The following is a 23,259-nucleotide window of genomic DNA, read 5'->3' on the forward strand; positions in this document are numbered from 1 at the left end:
CCACTTATAATAATCAAATTCAATATTGTTTTAAATTCAAATATTGTTGATAAATACCTGGAGGCTAAGAAATCTGTAGCCTTGAAATCAGTCACAATATAGAGATAATAGTAGCTCATAAAAACTCTTCTTTGAATCAGTAAGAATGTGAAACATACTGCATCCCACAGAATTCCTGCTTCATCCTTGGGCAATTCACATATCTCATCATTAGGTGGATCTATGCAGAAACAATATATGCAAACTTGTTTTTCTAGGTGGTATGTTGGAAATGTAGATCATTCAAATGTAGTTTCCTTACAGCAGGAGTGTCAAACTCGCGTCATCATGGTGGAGCCACGTGACATATTGGGACTTTTCCCCCCTTCACTAAATGGGGCATGGGCGTGGCCAGCACGTGATACATCCAGCCTGTGGCCCATGAGTTTGACAGCCCTGCCCTATAGGAAGAATCATGTTGTTGTTGTTGTTGTTGCGGCTGCTGTTGTTAATATTAACAGATTTATACAATTTGCATTTTGTGCAATGTAATGTGAATATTGTGGAGCCTATGAATGAAACTTTGTTTTTCAGAGATAGCAAGGATTAATTTAGCTCTCCAAAAGAAAACAAGTCACAAACTATATTTACTCTTTTATTTATTTATTTTTATCCACAAAATAAAACAAATAAATACATTACGGCTTCTCTATCACATTCTATGGATAAAATTCCACAAAACTTAAAATATGTCCTATTGTTAAGTAACACTAATCCTCAACAGAGAAAATATTTTTGCACAGAAATAATCCAATCCAAATAATCCATTTGATTCAAGGGATAGTGTCCTTTTAGTTAAGCTTTATTACTGGTAGATATAAAGTTTCTATTTTCTTGGTAATGATACAGAAAAGATTTGCCCTTGTTTTCTTTCAGGATATATTTTTTTATTCCCAATCTATTCTAAAGTCTTGGGAGTTCTTGGTAGTCTCTTATTCATCCTTGGTATGCTCCCAACATTTATTAGCTTTTCAAGATTAGCTACAGAACATTTTTGATTTGAGTTCAAGAACTTGCTTTTCTGCTTAGGCAACATGAATCTCCTGAATCTATAGAACATATTTATAAAAATCAGTTGAATCTTGTATAGCAGATCTACATTACTATTTATGAAGGCTCTCATAATTTAATGTACCAGTGGAGAAGTTTCCAGCCATTGGTATTAATCTGCAACTCTTGAAAAGAGCACAACAGATGAATGAGTACAGGCAACTACTTTCAGAATAATTATCTGTCTTATTCCAGATAAGAGTTCTTGTGTAGCTGCCCTCACATTACCTACTGTGACTGGCCACGGCTTTTTAAGGTTTTTCCAAGAACTCAGGAGCAATTGAGTCTAAGATCTTTTACATGGAAATCAGCCATTATACACATACAAATGGGAAGATTAGAGAAAGAAAAAATAATAATTAAAAATCTTTCTGTCAGTTTCAGACCTGAAATCTTCTATTTTCATGGCAAGATTCATAATCATTATCCTACTGGTATTAAGTATTCATGTTAAGGGAATCCAAAGGTGCTTTTTCAAAAGGCTACTGGGCTTTTGTTGTTTTTCCTTGATGTTTTGCTTCTCATCCAAGAAGCTTCTTTAGTTCTGACTGAACGGTGGGGAATGGAAGGATTTATATTCCTTGCAGCAATCTGATCATTAGCCTTCTCTCTGAGAGTCATTGAGGCCACTTGGAGTTTTATCTGTGCCCGCAGGGTCACCTGAACAGTGCAGATGGGTGTGGAACCTTGTTAGAACTGCTAAAAGGACTGGGTTATAAACATGTGATAGGTGATGTTGTATTCCTCCTTCTCTGTTGAGAGAGGGCTGTTCAATTTTAATGTAGATGGCCTCTTTGACCCCTCTTTCAAACCAGTGGTCCTCTCTGTCCAGAATGTGGACTTTGCTGTCTTCAAAAGAGTGGCCTTTGCCTTTCAAATGCAGATGGACTGCTGAATTCTGTCCTGATGGTTTTTTTCCTCTGAAGTTGTGCTATGCATTTGTGAAGTGGTTGCTTTGTATCTCCAGTGTATTGTAGAATGAAGATCATTACACTGAAGGACCATAATCTACCATCCAGGTCCAATGTGGGTCGGTAGATAGATTATTTTGACTTTCTAGTCCCAGGCTGAGGGAAATGCCCCAAAGTCACTCATTTGGCTTTTGTGCCCAAGGGAGGACTAGAACTTGAATCTCCCCACTTCTAGTCTTACAACTTAACACACACAAAGTAAAGATCTATAATTTTCTTTAAGGAACATTTGGGATGCCTTATAATATAAAGATTCTGTTTCTATGAAATTGCTTGCCACTTACCTATTTCATATCCTGGTATTGTGCAATAGATAGCAAAGGTCTGAATTAGCCAACAATAATTTATTTGTAATTTATTAAGGTATGCACATGCTCCAATCTGTAGAAAAAAAGAAGGGAGGAAAAAGAATAATTTAGTAGGGATTAGGGCTCCAGTTCTTTTATCAGTTATCAGAAATAACCACCTATCAAGTATTTCTCTTATAGATTTTGAAAAAGCATGTTGGAATTTACATAATCCCAACCTCTGCAACCAGTTCTACTGCATCCCTTTAGGAATTATGAGCAGTGTCTGGCATGTCTTATTTACCAATGAAAATTACAATGTATTACATTTAAATTGCCTCTGCATCAGCAGTTCTTCCAAACTATACTTCTTAAGTCTGCCAAAATATTGACATTTCTCACACTACCCCTAAAAAGAGACTGAAACTTCTCATTTTCTATCTTATTCTTAGAATACTTGAGAATTTCCTTTAAATTTCTCTTCTTGGTATTTTGAAGCCTAGTTAATTTTGGAATTGCTATCTCTGTTGTTTTCTGCTGAATAATTTTCCACCATTCTCAAGCTTCCTTAGCTACCCTAACTTCTCAATTTCAAAGATGCCCAATGGAAGAAATTTCTTAAGAAAATGTCCTTGGTATCAAATTCCTTTAAGATTTAAAGATAAGAAGCTATGGAGGTTGCAGATCTCTGAAAATCAATTTATATGCCAAAAAACAGGACCTCCATATCTACTTCATATCTAAAAAGAGCAAAAATATGAGAAATTCACCAGCACTCTTTTTTATTTTGAAAGACCATTTCAATACAAATAAACAAATCTTCTTTCATCCAATTAAAGAACTGTTAGAAATAAATGTAGAGTAGCTCTTTTTCTGAGGCAGTTTACAATAAATACTTTTGCCCAGCCTCACCCAGCTGATCACAAATATTAACCCACTACATACAGCAAGAAGATTCTTTACTGTTATAACCAAAGTAGTGTAGGCAATCAAGTAGTCCCATGGTCTAAGAATGTCTCTGAGAGGCTTCAGCTGAAGGCTTTGTCCAAGATGCAAAAAGTAGAAGCAGGCAACAAAGTAGCCCATACAAAAGATGCTGATCCTGGCTGTTGCATTCACAAAAATTAGGCAAAGGGCAATCCAGAAAAGGTACTTGAATATAAGCACTTTCATCAGATCCAAATAAGATCTGTTCAGAAGAAAATCATGAGAATAGAATTAATAGAAACTAGATTGTATAGTAACAAGGGAATCAAAGACAGAATTGGCTATAGGTTCTACAGAATGTGCTGATTAAATTCACCCACTGTATAAAGCCATTCTGATTATAACTATGGCCTTTTTGGTAGAGTCAGGTTAAGGCCAAGTAGACACTGGTATAAGGTCTCAAAATTTAGGAGCTGCCAATGCTGCCACTTCTTCCAAATTATTCTAAAAATGAAAACCTGTGTATTAGCAGGTGGTGGCACCATCATTTAATGTGTGGCATATACCTTGAGCTGGCACTGCCATTGGGGATGGAGAATTTGGAAATCACAGCTGCTATCAGTACTTGAAAAAATTCCACATTATATTAAGAAGCAGTCCCAAATTTCAATAGTTGTACCAGCTAGGAATTATGAGGGCTTTAATCCTACATATCTAGAGGACAGTATGTTGTGAAGTTGGTCTGCTTCCTGGAGAAAACCCAAACATAAACATGTTTTCCTTTATTTCTTACCTGCAATGGATAAAGTTTAGTACCCGACTGAATTCACTGAGACCTGCTGGGCCCAAATCTTGATTAATCTCTGAGTTATCTCCAGCTTGCAGCCTGATTACAGGCTGATCCTCATCTTCAAAAACTTGCCATTGGAAGGAAGCAAAAAGCAGAAGAAGGAAATCATCTGCCATAAGGAAGGAAAGAGATTTTTTTTTTTAAATCTGGAAGATGGTTTCAGCTTTGCCTTCTTACCATAACATGTTTCTCCAGGGCGCCTTTTAGCATCTCTGTGTATAAATAAACAGTCATATCAAAATATCTTGCTATCAATTACAGAAAGGGCCATGCTGCATAACACTAAAAAACAATGCAGCAAAACTGCAACAATGAATTTTAGAGGCAGCTCTGCTGTTTTCATTGCTACCAGCTGCATGAGTTGTACAAGTTAGCCAGAAGAAGCAAACTGATTTTACAAAGATTCACTAGCTGAGAAGATATAAACAAACTGACACATTAAAAAGTTAGAAGATAAGTGTTCTGCATGGAATTCAGTATACAGTGATATTAAATTTTAAATTCTTAGTAATTAATTTTAAATGGGTTTTTTTAGCTTATTATATATTTTACTTCTCAGGCCAATTTTAAAATAAGTTTTTTAACTGCATTTTAAATTTGTATATTGTACCGTTTGTTTTATTCTTGCCTGTACACCGCCCTGAGTCCTTCGGGAGAAGGGCGGTATAGAAATCAAATAAATAAATAAATAAATAAATAAATAAATAAATAAATAAATATTCGTAAGACCACTCATTATCAAATACCTTTTCCTATTTTTTGCCACAATACTGCACCTATATTTGGAGTTTTTGTTAAGGTGAAATTTGTTTGAACTGTAGAGTGGGCAACTTTTTGGAAATAGATTATTTTTAAAAAAATGAAAAGGATTTAGCAAAGAATTGTAATTATGGAATAGGCTCTCCAGAGCGGGCACATTCAGTTGAAAGTAGGAAAATTCCTTTAGCAGGGTGTATGTTAAGTTTTTAAAAAATTAAATACTGTTTTTATTGCAAGATCAAATGGGATACATATATTTGATTTCATTTGTGACTATTTTTATTTTATTCTTAATAGTAAGAAATAATGCTGCTGTTTCTCTGCACATTGCAGTCAAGGGTAACCAGATAAAAGTAAGATGAAGGAGGCTTTACAGGAATCTGCAAGAGCTGCAGAACATGAGGAGCAAGACGATAGCCATATATGCAACCTAAATTAAAAGGACAAAAGTCATTGCTTGCTGGAAAAGAACAGGATCTTTATACAGATTGGACAAGAAAAACCCCATGTCTGAAATCTTAAAGAATTATGGGCATATAAATCAGGAATAGACAATTAGTCAGTGGTGGGATCTTCCTGATTTAACAACCGGTTCAATGATTGCGCGATTTGCACACGCATCCGCGCCTGATGTGTGCTGTGTGTGCATGTGCAGTTTCAAGATATCGTCACTTCCTGGTTTCTTCGGAGGAGTAACACAGCTGATTCGTGCAGCAATTTGTTCTACCGCATGAATCAGCTGAGAAGATAAAGGTTGGAAAATAGCATAGGTGCGTGGGTGGGCCCATCTGGATATCAGGGAGAACCGGCTAGCTCTCAGCTGATTATCGGACTAATGGTTTGCCCGAATTGGTCTGAACCGGTAGAATCCCACTCCTGCATTTAGTGCTCCACAAATATTTTGGACTGAGACACCCATATTCCTTTGATTCTCAATATAGTAATTTTTCTGATATGAAGTGCACCTTACTGTCTATTCTACGTATAGATAATACTGAGCTAGATAACATTGCCCATTTTGCCCACATTTTCCCCATTTTGTATAGAGTATTTAGCTGTAATTTATATATTAATTTTCTATTGCCATCCATCTCATCAAGCAATTCTGAGAGGACGTTAGGTATGTCATGTCATTATCACCGTTACCTGCAAGACACAGTCCAGAATTATATTGGTATAAAACTAAGTTACCTTTTCTCATTAAGCAGATATTACCTTTCTAAATTATACTTACACAGGAGAAAATTAGTATTGGGTCTTTCAGCAAAATCGGGCAGATAAAGCCACTTAATCAGATTTGAAGGGAACAGCCAGTGGGAACTTCTCCATGGATAATCTGTCATCAAAGAGATCAATTGCATTACACAAAACTTCTTGAACTAATTTACAAATTTGTTGTCCAAACAAGTTTGATGCAAAGGGAGATGCTGAACACTAGTGGCAAAGCCAGCCCTCTGCTCAATTATTGCTATTACCCTCCATAAGACATATTTTTGCTTCCCCACACAGTGCTGCATTCACCTTGGCACAAAGCAGGTGGGAGACCAATACAAAGCAAATACTGAAAGGCCACAATGCTGGCAAGGAAGAAACAGTATTTGGGCCAGATTTGGGCTATTGCTTTCCTCTGACGGTAGCTCAACAGGTAAGTCAGCCAACTTGCATGGATAAGTGCATAGAGGTCCATGCGTTGCCCAATCACATTAACTGCCGCCACAAAGCACATCTGAAAAAAGAAGAAGAGGCAGCTGAGTTAACATCACAATGGCTCCAGGCTGAAGGGACTTAATACTGAGCTCAAGAACTGAATCTGCAATCACATACAGGTAATACTCAACATATAATGAGTCTGCCCATTGTAATATAATAATATATAACAAAAGAGTTGGAAGGGACCTTGGAGGCCTTCTAGTCCAACCCCCTGCCCAGGCAGGAAACCCTACACCATCTCAGTCAGATGGTTATCCAACATTTTCTTTAAAATTTCCAGTGTTGGAGCATTCACAACTTCTGCAGGCAAGTCGTTCCACTTATTAATTGTTCTAACTGTCAGGAAATTTCTCCTTGGTTCTAAGTTGCTTCTTTCCTTGATCAGTTTCCACCCATTGCTTCTTGTATCATATATTGTGATGATTATATAACTGGTACATCACAATATTTCTTGTGATGGTTGCTAAGCAAACACTGTAGTTTTTAAGCAAACTAATGGTTCACTATGGGCATTTATGGCTATTAATTTGTGTTTTGCCTTCTATACACAGACAAACCCACAGTACTTCATTAAATGTATATAATTATATACAATCTCAGAGGAGAATTTTTTGTAATCTAATATGGCTGAAGAGTTGTGGATATCAGTCTCAAAACATTTGAAAACATTGGACAGAAAGCGTATGATCTCTTATCTACATATTTGTAGGCAAGACAGATGGATTTCTCTCTGAATTCCAGAAACTATAAAGTGAGAGAGTCCATATTGTGAAGCAGATGTCAGAAAGCTTCACCTTGCCACAGCACTTGACTCTCTAGTGCCACATCAGATTATTTCCTACTTGAAACTGAACACTTTTTGTCTTCTAAGCTGCCTGTCTCATTCCCCAATACCAAGAAGTTATGGTCCTTTCTTACCAACGTTTTCTCACCTCCAGTCCAAATTTGTAAAAACTATAGTTGAGAAAGTATTTGATGCAGTTGAGTAGCCCTTCATCCAAGTTCTCCCGGGCAATATTATTAAAAAGGCTACCTGTGACAGGTGGTAATAGTTGGTTCTGAGTCCAGTAAAAATATTGGTGGCGATACACTGTTGCTTCTAAAGCCATTAGAATCAGGATGGTAAGATGGTTCTAAGAAATATAGGAAAATACATCCTTCATAAGAATGTTCAGTTCTCCAAGTACCCTACCTACCAAAAGCTCTATGTTTTTCCTCTTCAATAGCTCACCCTACTGAGACAACTACCAGTATATAACTGTATTTTTCAGAGTATAAGATGCACTCCCCCACCCCAAAAGTGGCTGAAATTTGGGTGCGTCTTATACTCTGAATGTAGCTTTTTTGAAGCTTTTTTTCAGCCCTAATGAGGCGTTAACAAGTGAAACAATCTCAGTGCTTTGCCTGCTTTTCTCATTGCTGCTCCCTCTCAGCTATGCTTTAGAAGCTGTTTTTTATCCCCAAGCAGGGGATAAAAAGCACGTGTGTGTGCTCAAAACCAGGAAACTAATGTGCTGAAACTGACCATACTAAGGATACTAGCCAGATGAATATCTGGTAGGCAGATTTTTTTTTTCCTATTTTCCTCCCCAAAAACTAAGCTGCATCTTATACTCCAGTGCATCTTATACTCCGAAAAATACAGTACTTGTTTATGATGGCTGTTATTCATGAATCATTCTCTTTTGATGGAAGACAGAATTATCTTTCCTATGATCCTCCTTAATGGTGAATGAATGGAAATCAAGTATTAGTGCTAAAGTATGTTTTAGGTCTGCTTCTGAACATTTAACAGACCATCTGTTTTAAATAGCAAAATGTCTTGAATCAGTCTTGTTCCTAATTTTAAAGCGATATTACAAAGTTTATCTGATAATATTGTTAAACAAACATCAGTTTTTCCATTAGAAAAACTAATCTCACAGTCTCTGTCTTATAAGCAAAAAGATACACTTTGTAATATTTTCTTGCTTACCGTAATATTAGTGACTAAAGCCCTACCTTTAGAGAAAGAAGAATATTGTCACTGCACTTCATCAGTCCTCCAATCCAGAGTGCTGGGTCAATTGGTGCCACGTACAAAGATGATTTCTCCAAAAACTCATCAACATTGATAAAATGGGAAGTCATATTCAAATACAATTCCTGAAGAGATGGACACTTTATTCCCTCAATCATTCATTCATTCATTCAATTCATAATGCATTCTATTAGCCAAACACTTCTGTTTTCAAAATAATATTACTTCATGTTTAATTTATATGGTAGCTCATTGGTCAAATGACTCCACAGTATACAATTGTACTTCTTGTTTTCATTTTTAAAGAAAACGAACAGGCAAAAAAGCCCTCAAAGGAAAAAAGGGTGGGGACTTTATTTCAGAAAAATACATTCTCATTTATTTATTTTCTTCAAACCTTTCTACTTCTAATCCAGTCTATCTGTAAGTCATTCCACCTTGAAATTTTGGGGTTGCAATTCCAAAATATCTTGAAGATACCAAATTATAGAAGGTTAAGTTAATCATCAGGAATGTGTAAAACGTTCTGTATCTGATTAAGGGAGCTAGAACACCTTCAAGGGAGTACAAAAAATGGTTGAGGAATTTGGATCCTCAGTCCATTAGTACACTGACCTGAGTGCAGTTTGAGGAATAATTCCAGGGCTTGAAAAAATTCAGCTGATATAACATTTTACAGATGACCATCAAACAAGACCAAAATGTACAAATTCTTGAGGCATGGGGACGAAATTTGGAATAAGGAATAGCAAATGTCCACACAATAAAGAAAACATAGTTCATCAAACACACCTACAGAAAATTGGAGACAAACAAAGAAAGTAAAAAGCAACAGGGAATCATATTTGCAAACAAATTGTGCTTCAGTCTTGTGCTACAGTCTTGATCAAGTGAAGCAGATGATCTAACCCATTTGAGTTTACCCTCAAATTTAGCCATAGTAATAGTAGTTTGATTTTTCATGCATCTGTAACTAGGCACAATACACAATATAAAGATCAAGATGTTGATGAAGAAACACTATATTTATAATCACAACTAAACTTTAGAGCCTTTGTAACTTGAAGAACCCTTAACATACCTATATAACATTCTGGATTATTAATTTCTTAATAATACAATTCTGTATTAAATATTAACAAATCAACTTCATGAAGAAAATGAGTGTTCTTTTCTTCAATATTTATATCCAGATTTATTTTGTTCTGCTTTCTTGACTGAATTCCTACCTTAATTCCTGGTTTTCCCCTTTGGACTATTTCCAAGATGAGATAGTTATTTACTAACCTCTTGAAGTGTGATCCAGATAGTCCAAGTGGACACAATCTTAAGGATGTGCAGCTCCAGAAATCTCCATGCAAACACCTGCATATCCTGAGCTATTGCAATTATCTTTAGAAGACAAGGTGCCAACTTGTCCACCTCTTCATCCCATTTATTCCTCTTTACCACTAAAAAGAAAAGTAATTGATTAAAAAAATAAAATAAGCAGAATAAAAAAGGACCTGGGATTTCCCCAAAGGTTTGCACTTTAAAAGTTTCTCAATGAAGAGATAAAACGAATAATATGGAAGAAAGAAATATGATAGAACTACTGCTGTGACCACCAAAAAAGTATTAGTTTTGTTGAAAATACTGGTAATTCTTTTTGAAAATTTGCAATTATGTGAATAGAAGTAAGACTATTAAACTGGGTTGAATTTGCATATGAATTCATACAACCTTGGCTGGTTAGGGAATTCTGGGGATTGAAGTCCACATACCTTAAAGCTGCACAGTTTGAGAAACATTGATTCAAAGTGTAATGCTGTGATGTGCACCTACTGGCAAGTATATCTGCCAGAAATTCATCAGTGGGGAGGTTTATCCCACTGATGAATTTTGTTCCTCAAACCTAAAAACAGCAAACCCCCTTGCCATGTTGTTTTATACTGGGATTGGGAGACAAATATTACAGTTACAAAATGAATCCCAAATTTATTAGAATAAAGCAAACCACTACTTTCTATATTTTCAATAGAAGAGCTCACTTTTCCACCTTACCATTTTCTGGAGTGTTCTCAGATTTCTCCAGTCCATCTGGAAAAGACTGTTGTAATGGCTCAGAAGCCAGCCTGTTTAAAATACATTAGAATAGTTAACCAGTCTAGCCACTGCATGGCTAATGAAGCAAGATACTTAGGTCATTCAGGTAATTTTTAAAAGTTATTTTCCTTTATTGTTTATTTATTTACCAAATTTACATGCTGCTCATCTAGTGATGTGTTACAGATAATGAGAAAGACAATAAACTCTGACAAGTAAATATTTTCCAGGAATATTTTAAGAAAACCAAAAGAAAAGGAATGTTAGACTTGCATTCTACATGGCACTTCCCTCAAAAACCACCCACAATCTTCAACTACTGGTAGTTCAGAATGCAGCAGCACAAGCAGTGATGGGCATGCTGGTCACTACCTATAAAGCCCTTCATGAGATAGGGCCAGGATTCTTGAGGAACCACCTGTCTCCCATTTATCTGCTCAGCTGATCCAATCTGGCAGAGCTGGCATGCTCCAGGATCTACTGATTAAATAACGCAACTTTCAGGACATTGGACTTCTCTGTTGCAGCTTCAGCCCACTGTAATAAGGTTCTACCTTAGATTCAAACAGCCTTGACTCTTCTGGTATTTAGAAAGGCCTTGAAGACATGGCTTTTCACTCAGCCCTTTTCTTGAATCCTTTCCCTTTTTCTTGTTCCTATTTTTTTCTTGCAGTTTCTTATATTTTTGTCTATTTTAAAATATTTTTTTACATGTTAAAATACCCAGAGTTTCTGGGAGTCAAGTTGTATATCAGTTTTATAAACTCATTCTCCATAGGACTATCTTAAAGACCAACCAAAAACTTAGTTGGTCTAAATTGAAATGACCCATATACTTCCTGGTCAGTCTTGATACTGTGTTACTCTGTTGCTACAGGTAATGCACTGATTAATTGTATACTTTCAAGTGCAATTCAAGGCGCTACTTTTATAGTATTGAATGGTTCAGAGTCTAGGTAACTTTTTTCTATAAAATCTGCCCACCTGACCTGCATAGGCTTCAAAGGTTAAGCAGATTCAAACATTTAATATTCTATGCATTTCAGTCTCACCTACTTTGCAGTTTTTGGAGTGTTTCTTTAACCCTGAAAAGATTTAAAAAAAACAACAAATGACATTGCCAGTTCAGAAATTTCCCAAATTTGGATTTTAGACAAAGTCTTTCCCAACTGCTACCAAGAACATCTAACTGGTAATGCCAGTTAAGGGCATCAGTGATCTTTCAATGACCCACAATTCCTTTAGCAGGTTCTTATAGTGCAAGTATTTACACATCTACTTAGAAGCAGGAGTGAAATGCTCCCAGTTCGGACTGGATTGCCCAATCCGGTAGCGATGGTGGCGGGTGGTTCAGAGAACCAGTAGCAAAAATTCCTTCCCACACCGCTCCCCATGCCCATGCGCAGCTGAGCCACACAATCATCAGAGGTTTCTTTTTTTACTTTTAAAAGCGTTTTTTCTTCGGTCGAAAAAATGCTTTTAAAAGTAAAAAAAAAGCCTCTGATGATTGCGCGACTCAGCTGGGATCATCAGAACCCTTTAAAAGCATTTTTTACATCAGCCGAAGAGGTTGTAGAAAAAGTTGCTTTTAAAAGTAAAAAAAAAAAAAGTGGCCATGCCCACCCAGTCATTTACCCCCAGCCCCAAGCCATGCCCACAGAACCGGTAGTAACTAATTTTTACATTTCACCACTGCTTAGAAGTAAAAGTGTTTGAATTCAAGATAACTTACTCCAAGGAAATCTATTTATGATTGCAACACTCAGCACCATAACAATATTCAGAAATCCATCCCTTCCTGGAACAGGACATTTCCATGAGCAATAATTGCTGTGATTTCATAATTTTAGCAATATTTCATTTTATCTGGGTTTTAAAGGTACTTATGGTTTAACTCTAGAAAGCAAGTTAATAATCTCTTAACTTTGGCTAGCTTTCTGCTTGATGAATAACTGGCAAGGGTGTGCCAATCCTTCAACAAAAGTGTTTCACAGCACAAAGGAGTGCATGTATAAAGCACTTCTTCAAAGCATCAAAGTAGCTGCATCTTTTTTCAGTCTTACACAGCTGCCTCAAAGACTGCTTCAGGCTGACTCTTCATTTGTATATATGCACATCCTTGTGGAATTTTTTTTAAAAAAGATTTGCATAGCTAGCATCTGTTAAGCATGCATGGCTAAAGTAGAAGCCTGCCTATGGGGGCCAGAGACATAAAAGACAGACAATGCAAACATGAGTTAATATCACAAACTCAGATCTACCTGGGAACATTTATTTTCTTATTTATTTATTAACCATGTTTTACACTGTCTTACTGAACACTTCAAGATAGTTTACAAGAAGTTGCATATGGAACATAAAAACCATGCTACATGAAATTGTACTTTTTTTCTAGACAATGTCATTTGCAAGAGAAAGTTTTAAGAGATAAAGCCAACTCACTTATTAGCCAGAAGACACACAAGAATTTCCATTTGCTTGTCGCTGGGGAGAAACAGAACATATATCTCAGCACCTATCCAATTCCAATTACTGAAAGACAGTACTATAACAGCAAAGATATTTTATCCCTTAAAGGGAAAATTCTCCTGGTTTCATTTTTCATATTCTATAGCCCTCCCATATTTAATAATCTGCCTCAACAGACAGCAGCATCTGATAAACCTCAGATTGGTCTAGGGAGCTAATTTGTGGTGGAAACACTCAAAATGGGAGACCCTCCAAGTTTGTGAGCCAGATTGCAAACTTAAAAAAATCCAGAAGACACTGGTGAACCATTTCATTATCATATCAAGAAAATTGCAGCCATATGTTCATATAAATAATGCGGACCAGCTAGGTTTGAAGGAGACCCAACTTGATTCTTAACTTCCCAGGCAGATCAACGAATAATTTGGCTAAAAACTCATCATTCTGAAAATTTTAGGAAATGTAGCACAACAGGCCCAGAGAAAAGCAAGCTGGACAAAAGTTGATGCAATAAAAACCAATTACTTCACACAGGAGTTCTGACAACCAATTAGAAATGAATAATAAAAGTTAAGATAGTTGCATTGCAGGTGCTGCTTGTCTTCACAGTCATGGATTCTAAGAAAGCCAGATTTATGGTGGGACAGAAAATAATGATAATTTTTTGCTGAATGTGAGTAGAACTTTATATTCCAGAGAATGAATAATATGAGAAGACACCGAGGTTGGAGACAGTGTGCATAGCCCTAACACCTTTCATTTTCAAGCAATTATACATTTAAGCAAAATCCTAAATAGGATCAGGAGACTAAAAAAACAGATGGGGGAGTGTATTGAAGGCAGATAAATAACCAAGGAGGAGCCATATCAAAAAGAGGAAGGGATAGATGAGAATTATTTAGTATTTTTATTTGATATGTACTTATTTTCCCATAACAACCACCACCTATGAGTTAGGTTGGACTGAGATAAAATTGATATTGATTTTCGTCTCAATATACGTCCATACTTAAATCGTCATAACAACAGTACTCCCAACTACAACTTCAAAAAAGCCAATTACGACCTTATAAACAACGATCTTTCATTTCTGGACTGGCAAAATCTGTTTGCAACCTGCATAACCGCTGAAGACCACTATAGAGTCTTCCTACTTGAAATCAATAGAGTCATCAAACTATATGTACCACAAATGACTACCATGATCAGGAAAAACAAACTACCCATATCAATAAAAAAGCTTCAATCAAAAAAAAAATCCCTCTGGAAAAGAAACAAAAAAGGCTATGTTGCCAATTTCAAAAACCGCTACAGAAATATATGCAACCAAATAAAAACTGAAGGCACAAATTACCACACCAAGCAAGAAGAGAACCTTCTGCGCACAAATTCCAATCGTGCCTTTTATAATTTTGTTAACAATAAACTTAAAGACTCAAGATCCATCCCTCCACTAAAAGATTCTAACAACAAAGAATGCACTGACGAAACAGTCAAAGCAAACCTCTTCAACATTTTCTTTGGCTCAGTTTTTGTTAACTCTGATAACACATATCCGACATTCCACAAACGTACCAGCAATTATTATGATGACCTAACTCATATAGATTTCACAGAAGATAACGTTGGAAAAGCTCTTCATAACTTAAAACCATCGCTATCTATTGGACCCGATGGACTATGTGCATACTTCTTAAAAAAACTTTCCATTAATATAGCTGAACCCCTAAGTATTATCTTTGATAAAGCTTTCACTACCAGTTCCCTTCCCAAACTTTGGTCACTAGCCACAGTCATCCCTATCTTCAAAAAAGGAGACCCCAGCTTAGTCGAAAATTACAGACCGATCTCTCTTTGCTGCGTCACCTGCAAAGTCATGGAATCAATCATCAACCAATCCATTACCTCACACTTAGAAACTAACAACCTACTCTCCAATAAACAATTTGGTTTCAGGAAAAAATTATCATGTAACTTACAACTTCTCCACTGTAAAAACATATGGACTACAAATCTTGATCAAGGCAAATCAATAGATGCAATCTACATAGACTTCTGCAAAGCTTTTGACTCAGTAGTACACGATAAACTTCTCCTAAAACTAACATCCTATGGCATCTCAGGACCCCTTCACAAATGGATATCCGCTTTTCTGTCTAACAGACAACAAGTGGTCAAAATTGGCAATGCTTTATCAAATCCTGTTCCTGTCAGGAGTGGTGTTCCTTAAGGCAGCGTCCTTGGACCAACACTCTTTATACTATACATTAATGATCTTTGTGACCACATATCAAGTAATTGTGTTCTCTTTGCTGACGATGTCAAACTATTTAATACCACAGACAACACTTCTATCATTCAAAACGACCTTGATCATCTAACTGCTTGGTCTAAAAATTGGCAGCTCCAAATTTCATCCAGCAAATGCTCAGTCTTACATATAGGAAAAAAGAACCCAAACACTAAGTACATACTAGATGGACATTACCTTACTGACGACCCCCATCCTGTTAAAGACCTTGGAGTTTTCATGTCAAATGATCTAAGTGCCAAAGCCCACTGCAACTACATAGCAAAAAAAGCTCTACGAGTTGTAAACCTAATCTTGCATAGCTTCTTTTCCAGAAACACCACACTACTAACCAGAGCATATAAAACATTTGCTAGACCAATTCTAGAATACAGCTCACCTGTTTGGAACCCTCACCACATCTCTGACATCAATACAATAGAACGTGTCCAGAAATATTTTACAAGAAGAGTTCTCCATTCCTCTGAAAACAACAAAATACCTTACCCCACCAGACTTGAAATCCTAGGCTTAGAAAGCTTGGAACTCCGTCGCCTCCAACAAGACCTAAGTTTAACTCACAGAATCATCTATTGTAATGTCCTTCCTGTTAAAGACTACTTCAGCTTTAATTGCAATAATACTAGAGCAACTAATAGATTTAAACTAAATGTCAACCGCTTTAATCTAGATTGCAGAAAATATGACTTCTGTAACAGAATCATCAGTGCTTGGAATACTTTACCTGACTCTGTGGTCTCTTCCCATAATCCTAAAAGCTTTAACCAAAAACTTTCTACTATTGACCTCACCCCATTCCTAAGAGGACCATAAGGGGCGTGCATAAGCGCACAAACGTGCCTACCGTTCCTGTCCTATTGTTTTTCTTTTCTTCTTCCTATATATATATATGCTTATACCTCCTAATATTTACTCATATATGTGTTTATATGCTATATAATCTTTTTGTATGATACCTACATATATTGTTGTGACAAAATAAATAAATAAAAATAAATAAAATAAATAAAATGAATGTCCTAAAGTTATGACCTGAATGTCCATGGGGGTGGAGTAGAGGCTGGATTTCCCCATTCCAAATTTAACACTTTAACCACTACACTGGATCTCAAATTTTGGGCCAACCTATATCAGTGCCATTTTAACAACCCAGTGACATCTCTTAAAGAACTAAGGAGATCTAGGAACTGTGATGGCTCAGTGATTAGAATGCAGTATTGCAGTTCACTGCCAAGAGTTTGATCCTCGCTGGCTCAAGGTTGACTCAGCCTTCCATCCTTCTGAAGCTTGTAAAATGAGGACCCTGACTGTCGAGGGCAATATGCTGACTCTGTAAACTGCTTAGAGAGTGATGTAAAACACTATAAAGCAGCATATAAATCTAAGTAATATTGCTATTACTATTGCTATCTAATTAGCACTTGTCCTGAGGGATAACTTTAGGACTGTTTATTTGCAAGAAATTCTGCCCCTGAGCAATTAACTTTCCATATAAAATACAGGAAATATGAAGCCAAAATCATCTACCTTGACATCTCTGTAGAACAAAAGAATAGTTACTAGGGATTACTAGCTCCATGACCCAATAAGCCATTCAAAAGGGAAGATGTATGTATACATGCATTAATTACTAAGAACACATATACTTAAAACATATTTATTTCTAAAGAGAAGTTTCTCTCTGTGTCTTTTTGTCTCTCTTTCTCCATTTATTTCTTTTTCTTCTCTCTCTCTCTCTTTCTCTCTCTCTCACACACCACACATCCATCAATCTTTTTTCTATTATAGAGCATACATTAAAATACAGTTGTCTGCACATAATACCTGCCAGATGAAGAAGATGGATTCACAGAAATATTGGTCAGATCTGTGATATTCAGGAAATCTTTATGGAAATAATGCAATTGAACAATACAAACCAGAAGAAAGGCACAGGGTAATGTAATCTTTGTAAAAAGTTCCTTTGTGCTGAACCGCTCAAGGCCCAAATCTTTTAACCTGCCAAATTAAAAGACAAAAATATATGCAAAGTCAGCTAATGAAAAGGAGGAAAATAATTATTTCACATTACAGGTACTTAAACATAAATCAATATATGTATAATTATTAATTTAAAAGAATGATGAACCTAGCCAGTTATTCAGAGAAAAGGAGCATTCTCTATCCTTTCCTCAGGTAAACCTATTTCAGCACAATAGGCATGTGAACCTGCACACCTGTGGCCACCTTGACTACCCATCACATCTCCATCTAGCTCGTTTTTAAATATTCCTGTCAACAGCTCTGTATTTAACAGGTAAATATGGTGAATGTAGAAAGTTATTTCTGTAAATAATATTCTAAATACAGCATGTAGCCCAGAGGTCTTTGCATGGAAAAACTTTGACAGGATTTATATGTAATAATCTGATACAGCTCTCTAAAGAACACTTTTCCCTAAAGAAGAAGAAATGTCATCTCATGGGACAATGTGTTCATGGGTTGAACCTATGAAGGATTACTTTTCCCTCAACTGAAACAAAAATAATGTCAGCTTTGGAAGCTATATTAGGCCAGAAGCTTCCACACGGCCACCTTCTCCTGTGTGGAAAAGTAGGAGGGGGAATTTCATAGAGGGATTGTCTTTAGACAAAATAGAATTTTTTCTTTCAGTCAAGGTCAGGTCGATCATGCATCTGGAGAAGGAGTGGTCAGAGTGCTGTCTCAAGATGGGATGGTTGGCGATTGGAGCATGTGATCGACTGATGAGTGAGGGGATGGTTTTGGGAGTTTTGATTTCCTGAGGGAAAATCTGGAAATCTCAGATTTGGGTTTTCAGATGTGCTGTTGTTACCTAGGCCCAAGTGGTTATTACCAGACACAATCAGTCCTAAACAAACCTATTTTATTAGAAGAGAATGAAGTAATTCTCAGCTTAGTCCAAATTAATCCCAAAACAAAGTCCTTCATAAAAAGTCATTTTGCCTTATCGCAAACCTTTGTCTTCTTTGGCACCCTGCCAAAGGCTTTTCTTGGCAAAGCCCCATAAAGTTCAGAAACAAGAGATGCTGACTAGAAACAAATGTAGCAACACTGCTTTCCTACAAAGAGCCCAAGAACCGTTGCTGCTCTTTTAAGCCTTATGGGAAGATCCAATCATCTCCTCACTTTACTCCCGAATTGTCCTTTTTGCTTTAGCTGCTCTTGCCTTCTGGCAGCTCTTTGCATGCATGTACTAGGAACAGGCTCTGTTCCTAGCCAGTTGGTCAGCACAGACTTTTAAGGGGGCCAATTGGTCAGCACAGACTTTTAAGCAAAAAGGAGTTATCTTGTCTGGGCCTGGAGCTTTTCCTGGCATTTGTCTGTGAAATAGGTCCTGCACTTCCTTTTCTGTGATCACTAGGGGTTGTGAACCCAATGGGATGGGGTCAGTTGTAGGAGGCCTGGCTGTTGTTGGTGTGTCTGAGATGGGGGTCAAGGTCAGGATGATCCTGCATCTGGAGGAGGAGTGGTTGGAGTGCTGTCTTGAGATGGGATGGATGGTGATTGTAGCATGTAATCGACTGATGAGTGAGGGGATGGTTTGGGTTTTTTTTTATTTACTGAGGGAAAACCCGGAAATCTTAGATTTGGGTTTTCCCATATGTGCCAGTATACCTACTCTAATAAATAGAACTTTGAGGAATGCTTGCTTCAGAGTTTTTAATTGGAGTTGTTTTTTTTCTGGAATGCTGACATGTAACTTTTCTGATACATTCCAACACCTCCCATCTTGTAAATGTCAATTTTTCTATTACCAACATTTTTCCATAGTTTTTCATACCAGATGTCTAGTAATGGAGCTTCTGGGTTTTTCCAATGTTGTGATACAGCCAGCCTTGCTGTAACAATCATGAATTGAGCAGTTACTTTATTTTTAGCTCTTTGAATTGCCTCACTAAATAACAGCAAAAAACATCTTTTTTTAAATTTATTTTTGTCACAACATTATATACAAGAACATATAATGAAAGAAAACAATAGGACAGGAACAGTAGGCACTTTTGTGCACTTATGCACGCCCCTTATAGTCCTTTTAGGAATGGGGTGAGGTCAATGGTAGCTAAAATTTCCCATAGCCATATTATTAATCTCAGTAAGCAACTCTTACCTGACACTTTGTATAACCTAACAGGGCCCACCATACATGCATATATCTATGAAATGCAGTTTGGTGTAGTGGTTAACAACTTGTACTAACATCTATATGAAGTGCTCACAGTTGATCTAGATTTGAAGATTTGAGAGATGTAGTTGACGTCATCTAGTATTGGCATCTATACTTTAATCCAGCAGCAAATTCTTTATTTGCTTCTATACAATAGAATTATTGGGGGGGGGGAAATCTCAAGATACAATAGCAATATAGAATCTTAAATTAAAGTTCTTACCTTTCCTCTGATATTTCCAAAGTTTTTAGGAAAAATGCAGAAACCATCTCAAACTGGTAAGAATATAAAGCAATGAGGACTATCATGGAATAAGAGACACTTATTAGCCAAAATCCCTTCAGGACTCGTCGCCATCCTTCATAATGAAACTAGAACCAACAAATGTAATTTTTTAGCCTTAGTATTGATTATAATCAAATAACCTACTGGAAGACTTATAGTAGATAGGGTCACAACAAATCAAACTGAGCAAAGAGTTTTCAAAGTCCATTTGTTTTTATATTGATATCAAAATGCATCTATAGATAAATGTGTGTCTGCAATTATTTTCTTTCTTGAGAAATTTCAACTTCTTGTGCAACCCTCACAAATTTTAAAAAAAGAAAACTCTCAGTAATCATAGCTACTTTTAGAGGCATAGACAGTTTCTCCCATATGTGAATTAAAATAACATGACTACGCTGTAAGTAATAAGGGGATTTTTTAAATTGTATTTTAATGTGAATCTATCAGATGCATGCATTCCTGAAGCCAAGGGATGAACTAATTTGAAAATATCTTTAATGTTGGCACTTTGAAACTTCTAAGGCACTTTTGCACACACAATAGCATCTGGAATGTGACATAAGATTATAGAGAGTTATAAGCCTTTGGGAAAAATATACAAGTATATGGAAATGTATTTTTCTGCAAACTTCTACACAAATTGCAAATTAATGTAGAAATAGAAAAAGATTAAAATTTTAATGATAAAGCATCAAAAGAACTGCAAGCTAACAGATTTGATTTGGCAGTGCTTTCTTTTCCCTTCAGAAATTAGGAATCAAGCAGAAGTCTCAAATTCCAGATCTGCTTACCTGATACAAAGCCACACAGAACAAAAAAAGGATAATGTAAAGAATTTTATACAGGACCACTTTGCCATTGAAGCTGACAATAAAGAACATGATGGAACAGAAGTAAATCCAGTATTTTATTAGGACCCTCTTAAGTATAGAACTGAATATTTTCACAAACAGATTTTGTGGTGTGTTCATTTCTGCAATAAAAGTGAACATTCCATCAGGACCATCATCAATATTTAATGGACCAGAATGATTTTTTAGGATAAATGTTATTACACTTGACTAACTATGATACAATATTATAATCCAGAGTACCCTTATTTAGCAGCAAGTCTCATTAGATTCCACAGGATTTCCTACTGAACAGCTCTGATAAGACTGAGCTTGGAATAAGCACAGAATACCCACTTTCCCTCCACCTCCATTGTAATGCTACCTATATATGCATATATGTCCCCGCTTTTTTTCTTAAGAATGAAATATTCTACATCTAATGCCTATGTTTCGTTTAACATTTCTATGTATACAAAGCATAATGTATGTAGCATCCATCTCCTCCCCAACAAAGCATATTCTCATCATTCATTCTAACAGAATCATGCATTCTCAGACTGTCCAGTTTTGACTCCCTTTCCAACCAGTTTGAATACAGCATCAATCACCCCCATGCCCAGTGATTCCAAACCACATGAGTGAACTTGTTTTCCCTCTCACTCATCTATAGAAGAGTACAAAAAATGATACTGAAACACAGCTTCCACCAGCCCTGAGTGTCACAAGACTCTCAGAATTCTACAGCCAGCAAGTTGTCAATGTTGACTAACATTTCTCTAGAGTTACCAAAAAAATTCAAATTAAAGAATTCATTATTCATGGCTACCCAGATTCAACCTGAATACATCTTAGAAAACCTCTAAATAGGTTCTACTCTCAAGCTGCTCCTACAATGAAGTTGTTTTTTTCCCTAACCATTAGATACAATCTGACTTTGTGTAATTTAGGACTATTTCCTAAATTAGTTTCTCTGCCACCATTCCTGGACTGAATGAAGACTTTTTTTTTTAATTTACATTTATATCCCGCCCTTCTCCAAAGACTCAGGGCGGCTTACAGTGTGTAAAGTGTGTAAATCCATTTTAAAGAGAGGGGTGAAGGATCAGGGTAACTTTATCCAATATTAACATGTTCTTACCAGTTTGATGTACTATCACTTCTTTGAGAAATCCGTCCTCTTTTTGCTTCTGTCTTTGCATCACATACTGCTTCAACAATAACCAGAAAGTTAACTGATATAAAATCTGAAACAGAACCAGATAGGTATTTTAACGAGAAATATGTATATGAGAACTAGCCAGCACTGGAAGTGTGGCTTCAATTTTACTGTCTATTCAGCACCCTGAAACTCCTACTGATCACAAGGGCAGTAGCAATTTATTTATTGCTTATGTGTTTGTTTCTAGCCTGTCTTTATTATTTTTTATATTCAACTCAAGGTGGTGAAAATATATAATAGTCCTTCCATCTCCTATTTTTCCCACAGCAACAACTTGTGAGGTATGTTAGGCTGAGTGAAAGTTACAAGCCCAAGATCACCCAGTTTTCATGCCTAAAGCGGGACTGGAACCCACAGTATCCCAGCTTCTAGCTTGATGCCTTAACCACTAGACCAAAGTAGGTGTTCATTTTAGCAAGTATATGCTTACCTTGGCACCCAGATGGACACAGGGAAGAGAATAAGGTTTCAAATCTAAGTCAATGAGTAATGAAGTTGCAACTCCTGGAAATAATTCCTCTTGCGAAAGATTCAGTCCCACAATAAAATTAAGAATCACCAGTACATTTCCATAGGTGACAAGAAAGGGTAAACTGCGCAAGGCATAGAGATGACGGTCACGTACCATCCAAATTATACAGGACCAAATTAGCAGGATAAAAGTTAGCCAGCTATTGTAGGTGATACTCCAAACCTATGAATGAATACATAGCAATTATGTATTTTAAAGCAGACATATTTTGGTAATGTTGCAGCTTCATAGACCAATATGGATAATAGGACTGTAAAATACAGTCAGCATATAACAAGACACATTTCATATATTTATTTCATTCTGCAACATTCAGTTGTGTCTGACTTCTGGCAACTTTATAGGCAAATGTTCTCCATGTCACCCTATCAAGCACAGCTTCTTTTAGTTTTTGAATGTTCGTCTTTGTATCAGTTTTGATGGTATCAAGCCATCAAGTTTTTTTATTGCCTCTTCTTTTTGATCCACTAACTATTTCCTAGCATCATTGGTTTCTCCAATGAATTTGCACGCATGATTTGGCCAAGTAAATCAGGCATTGTCTTGTGATTTTGGCTTCTAGCGATGTTTCTAGTTTTATACAATTCATCACTTCTCTATTGGTTGCCCCATCTGTCCATGGTATATGCGAATATTATTCTGTCTTAATTGACTATATTCACATAACATTCTTAACCACTTCTGTAAAAATCTACCAGATGCACTTGTAGTCTGTACTTCTC

At 36.4% G+C, this 23,259-nt stretch overlaps 1 protein-coding gene across 1 annotated transcript in view; it reads right to left on the bottom strand.

Annotated features, from left to right (window-relative positions):
- The window catches only part of LOC131195077 (piezo-type mechanosensitive ion channel component 2-like), a 50,932-nt gene extending 28,937 nt beyond the window's left edge, over positions 1-21,995 (bottom strand). The window contains exons 1-16 of the mRNA XM_058176702.1: positions 21,925-21,995; positions 20,745-20,926; positions 19,888-20,036; positions 17,303-17,476; positions 13,141-13,182; positions 10,657-10,727; positions 9,901-10,064; positions 9,229-9,405; positions 8,595-8,738; positions 7,526-7,726; positions 6,405-6,609; positions 6,118-6,219; positions 4,068-4,233; positions 3,293-3,536; positions 2,345-2,441; positions 58-220 (exon numbers count right to left, since the gene is read on the bottom strand). Coding sequence (XP_058032685.1) covers positions 58-220; positions 2,345-2,441; positions 3,293-3,536; positions 4,068-4,233; positions 6,118-6,219; positions 6,405-6,609; positions 7,526-7,726; positions 8,595-8,738; positions 9,229-9,405; positions 9,901-10,064; positions 10,657-10,727; positions 13,141-13,182; positions 17,303-17,476; positions 19,888-20,036; positions 20,745-20,926; positions 21,925-21,985 — 2,342 coding nt within the window. The 5' untranslated portion in view covers positions 21,986-21,995. The remainder of the gene's footprint in view (positions 1-57; positions 221-2,344; positions 2,442-3,292; positions 3,537-4,067; positions 4,234-6,117; positions 6,220-6,404; positions 6,610-7,525; positions 7,727-8,594; positions 8,739-9,228; positions 9,406-9,900; positions 10,065-10,656; positions 10,728-13,140; positions 13,183-17,302; positions 17,477-19,887; positions 20,037-20,744; positions 20,927-21,924) is intronic.
- Between the last annotated feature and the right edge of the window lie 1,264 nt (positions 21,996-23,259).

Source organism: Ahaetulla prasina, chromosome 3, assembly GCF_028640845.1.
Source record: "Ahaetulla prasina isolate Xishuangbanna chromosome 3, ASM2864084v1, whole genome shotgun sequence".
Taxonomy (NCBI): Eukaryota; Metazoa; Chordata; class Lepidosauria; order Squamata; family Colubridae; genus Ahaetulla; species Ahaetulla prasina.